The following is a 4755-nucleotide window of genomic DNA, read 5'->3' on the forward strand; positions in this document are numbered from 1 at the left end:
CTCTCTCTCTCTCTCTCTCTCTCTCTCTCTCTCTCTCTCCAGGGTCTCACAAGTATGGTCCTTAATTCAAAGAGATCTGACTGCCTTGGCTCTTGCTTCATAAATGCTGGAATGAAAGGCACTACCATGGTTTAATATACCACTTGTGAATACTCAAACATGCTTTTTCTATGACTTCCCTTTAGAATATTTAGGAGTCATTGATACAATAAGGTATCTATAGCAGAAATACCAAAGGATCATATAATCCCTACTGTTTTGGGAGAAACACTCAGAGAAACAATAAATAATTGTGACACTAGGTTAAAGTATTAGCTTCCATGTAGAAATATATTATTTAAAGCCTTTAATTCTAGAACTTAGCAATCCTTTTGTCTTGAAGCATTAAGATTCCTCAGAAGTATACTGTAAAAAGAAAATAATAAAAGAAACAAATCTATGATTAGAAATCCCAATTGTTAACCAGGTTACAATCCCAGTACAAGGGAAAGTGAGGCAGGAGGACTGTCAAGAGTTCAAAACCAGCTTGGGTAAATCCAGGCTAGCCTATGCTAGAGTATGGGACTAACGTCTCAAAAATAACACAAACAAAAAAGGAGATTCTATATGTTAACATAAGGAGTCAACAGTTGATTAATAAGATTGTGGAATAATATGGGATAACTTACTTTTGATGACATAACTCTACTCTTAAGCACAGACATTATTTAGGTATTAGCAAGAATTAGCAGAGTAACTAGGGAAGAATGAAAAGTAAAGGGAGGGATCACCAGAGTGCTATAATTCTATTTTAATTCTATATAATTCTATTACTCAACAATGAGTAAAAATAAAATTCCAAGGAGATAAGGAAAGCAAAAGGGATATAAGAGAATTAAAAGACAGTAAGTAGAACTGGGAGGTACAATTATATTTGTTTTAGAAAAATGTAGGAACATATATCACATTACACATATTAATCACATATACTGAGTTAATTTACAAATGGTTCTTCGTTTAGTTCTTGAAAACAAATCAATTTATCCATTCAACACAGATCTATGGTACTCCTATCACATTTCTGGCTGTGTGTGATAGGAAACACTAAAGAGTAGGTGCGTGCATTACTTTTGAGGAGCTGAAGATCTAGATCATGCTACTCTTAAGAGACCTCATTAAATACCCTGAATACCCTAAGAGAGTTTTCAGATTAGGATGTAATTCAAATACACACTGGTTAGATCTTTAAAGGGTACTGTTCAGTTTAAAGAAGTATGTTCAGTTACTAAATATGTAAGGAAATCAGAAAAGATATTGTTTATATGCCTTAATTCATAGACCATGCTTTGTTGCTTTGATGTGAATAAGGATGAATAAATATAGTTACAGTTTCTAATTCATAAAAAGTAGGAACAGAAAGTGTTTATTTCCACTTACCATTTCTATGTTCTCATTAGCAACATGGAGTTTCTTGGTTAGTTGTTGAAAATTGTTCAGCTGATCCTAATAGGAAAATAGAGCAAGTCCATAGTGTTTTGCTTGTGTAGCCCATGCTTTAAATAAAACTAAAGCCAAGACTAATATCGTACATCTAAATTTGTATGACACTGGTATTATATTTTCTATTGTGTCAATTAGTAGTCAAATAAATTGAAAAAATATAAATGATTAAAAGTGAAACAAGGAGGCAATGGTGCTACTAATAATTTACATTTATGTAAAAATCATTATTTGTACAATAAATTATTCACCAATAAATATTTTAAACATAGAAGGTGCAGTTACAAACATTTAAGTGACTAGAAATTTCAAAAGCTAGAAAGTATGTATACAACACCAGAAACTACATATTCAAGCATATCCAAAATGGGTAAGATCAAATGTGCAAAGAAGCCACTGTGGTAATTGTGTAACTGCTGTAAGAAACTCCCATGTTCCACAAGTTTAAAATAATTTCATCAGGTCATACAGCCCTATTAAATACTACTTGTACAAATAACAAAGTTGGAGCAGGTTTTTAACATGTCAGAAAACAAATGACTAATAGGCAAAGAGAGATGAAGTAATATTTGTAAAGTTTTTTATAAATAAAATCAAATGATAGATTTCTTCTATAGTAGAAGAATGATCTTATGGGAAAATGACAAAATAGCCGGGTGTGGTAGCACACACCTTTAATCCCAGCACTCGGGAGGCAGAGGCAGGTGGATTTCTGAGTTCGAGGCCAGCCTGGTCTACAGAGTGAGTTCCAGGACAGCCAGGGCTACACAGAGAAACCCTGTCTTGAAAAACCAAAAAGAAAAAAACAAAAACAAAAACAAAAACCGACAAAATAATTTAAGGCCTTAGTGTTCACCTGAAATAGGAAACAGCCTTGAAGGATTTGTTTTCTATTAGACCCCGAAGTTAAAAGTTTTATAGATCAGATTATATATGTTACTTCAAATCACAGCATGGATAAAACAATATTGTAAACTAGAATATCATATAAGTATTAGGGTTACACAGTCAGAAATTTGCTATGATGATATTAAAAGTATTCATAAACTCGAACTTGAAGAATTAACAAATGAGAGTTATAATAACCCACTTATATTAACAGATATTCTTAAGTCCATAGCACTCAAATGTACTTAGCAGTAAAAGAACCAGCAGAAAAACAACTTCCTAATGGGACAGAAGGTCTTTATGAGACAGTTTTTTAACAGAGGTATAAATCAAAAGCCAAATACCCAATGCAATGCTCTAGATAGAAAGAATCTTTAGTAACTAATAAGACTTCTTCCTATGATAAAATAATTTATTGTCAACATAGTGGACATCTATTTTAGTAACAGGTCATATTCAATTGTGTGAACATTGCTATTTGATAATGTTATCATTGCATTTGAGCAAGTTTCTCCATTCACTGAATTCAATGAACAATTTTTGTTTTGTTTCAAAACAGGTAGGAAATTAAGCAATTACAACAACACCAGAGGTCAGTCTATAAGAACAATTTTATGTTTCTTTTCCAAACTAATACACCTTTTAATTCTACTCACATTCAAAACACAGCATGCACTGACGCAGCTCTTTGATTATTTATCTGCTTACAAGATTCTGAGATATATTTATTATTAACATTAAAAAACATGAGATACTTAGGAATTTCTTTCCAAAACACCTTTTTTCATGATACAATTTTTAACAAATATATAAGAAAATCATAAAACCTAGGCTTACCTTTTGCTTTCGGTTTTCAAATTCATGAATCTGGGCTTCAGTCATATGCTCCTGATAGAGTTTCTGTACACTTTCCAACTCCTGAGAAGCAGTCTGCCAGAGTTCCAGAGCCCAAGTTTTCCCCTATAAAACAACAACAACAACAACAACAAACTTTGATAGTTTCTTAAAGTATCAGAAAGCTACTTACTGATAGTATAAATAATCATATTCTTTTACAAATGGGTACTTGTAAAGTTACAAAGTAAATCTAGACTGTATATAAAGATGGTAGTCATGCATAGTTTAATGTAAGGACACATTCAGGGAATGCACTATTAGGGAAGTTAAGTATTATGGGACCACAACAGATGTACCAAACACAAACGACAATGACCACATTCACCACTAGACGATGCACTCTGTGGGAAAAACACTGTACATATAGTCCATGGTTGACAGGTTGTTATGTGGGATGTGACTAACATAATAATATTCATGATTTTAAAATGTTAGTAGTAATTTTCTTATTTTGAAAATTTCCTTTTAGAGTTAATAGCTAAAATTAATGTTATCAGTAATACATAGTAAAAACTACTTTTTTTTTTTTAACAAAAAATTGTAAATTAAGCCTTGACATTATTAAAGGAGAAAAGTCTTTCTGAGGAACTACAATATGACTTTCTGATTGTAAAGAGTTAAGTGCTTATTGTAGAAAACTAAGAAAATATGAAAAACAGAAGCAATAAAGAACCATTTAGAATTTTAGTATTAGCTCTCCTAATAAACATTACTAACTTGGATATAATCATCTTTATAAATGTTGACTGTTCATGTCTATAGATTCTTTATAAGTTGCTTCTGGATACAAATTTTTAAGTTTTTCTTTTAGTAAAATTATAATCACATAACATATTGTTTTTAACACTATTTTACTTGGCATTTTGTAGTAAGATTTTTATTAGTTCATCATTTGCTTTTTAATTCAACTAACTTTTTAATAAAGTTCCACCAAAGTATAGTAAGAGGTTTCAGGGTTAAAGACTTTCAGAAGATTTTGAGGTCAAAATTGTGTTCATAACAATAGGAAGACATCTGCCTATGTGTTCTCGTCTGCTCTGAGAACTGGTAGAAAATGTACTTATATTATTATTCAAAAAATAAAGCCAGCTAATTTACAGCAGACTAAATCATGATAGATATAACTTACAAAACTATACTGTAGGATATTAAAATAAAAAAAAGGGGTCTGAGTAGTCTTGAAACTAAAAGGCTAAGAAATGCTAATTTAATCCACTGAGACCATGCAAACAGCAAATAGCCTAGGGTTCTTTAGCAAGTTTAGACTAAGTGTGGAAAACAACAAAACAAGACATTTTCTCTTTGGTGTGATTTAGAATGATAAATGCTCCCTGTGGGCACATGATTTGAACCCTGGATCCACAGTTGGTGATGTTAGGAAAGTTAAAGGTAGGAGATGGCTTTGTTAGAGGAAGTCAACTCTGGGGAAAGGTTTCGAAGGTTTCTTTTCTTTTCTTTTTTCTTTTCTTTTCTTTTTTTTTTTTTTTTTTT

The 4755-nt window shown here is 31.7% G+C and overlaps 1 protein-coding gene across 4 annotated transcripts in view; it reads right to left on the reverse strand.

Annotated features, from left to right (window-relative positions):
* Positions 1–4755, reverse strand: part of Sclt1 (sodium channel and clathrin linker 1) — a 113944-nt gene that overhangs the window by 84287 nt on the left and 24902 nt on the right. For all 4 annotated transcript variants that reach the window (XR_003843709.1, XM_021196294.1, XM_029537884.1 and 1 more), the window contains 2 exons: positions 3205–3327; positions 1417–1482 (listed from right to left, as the gene is read on the reverse strand). Coding sequence is in view for 3 of the 4 variants with exons in the window: in XM_021196294.1 (XP_021051953.1) it covers positions 1417–1482; positions 3205–3327 (189 nt within the window). In the remaining variant the exon portion in view is untranslated. The remainder of the gene's footprint in view (positions 1–1416; positions 1483–3204; positions 3328–4755) is intronic.

Source organism: Mus pahari, chromosome 4 (genome assembly GCF_900095145.1).
Source record: "Mus pahari chromosome 4, PAHARI_EIJ_v1.1, whole genome shotgun sequence".
NCBI lineage: Eukaryota > Metazoa > Chordata > Mammalia > Rodentia > Muridae > Mus > Mus pahari.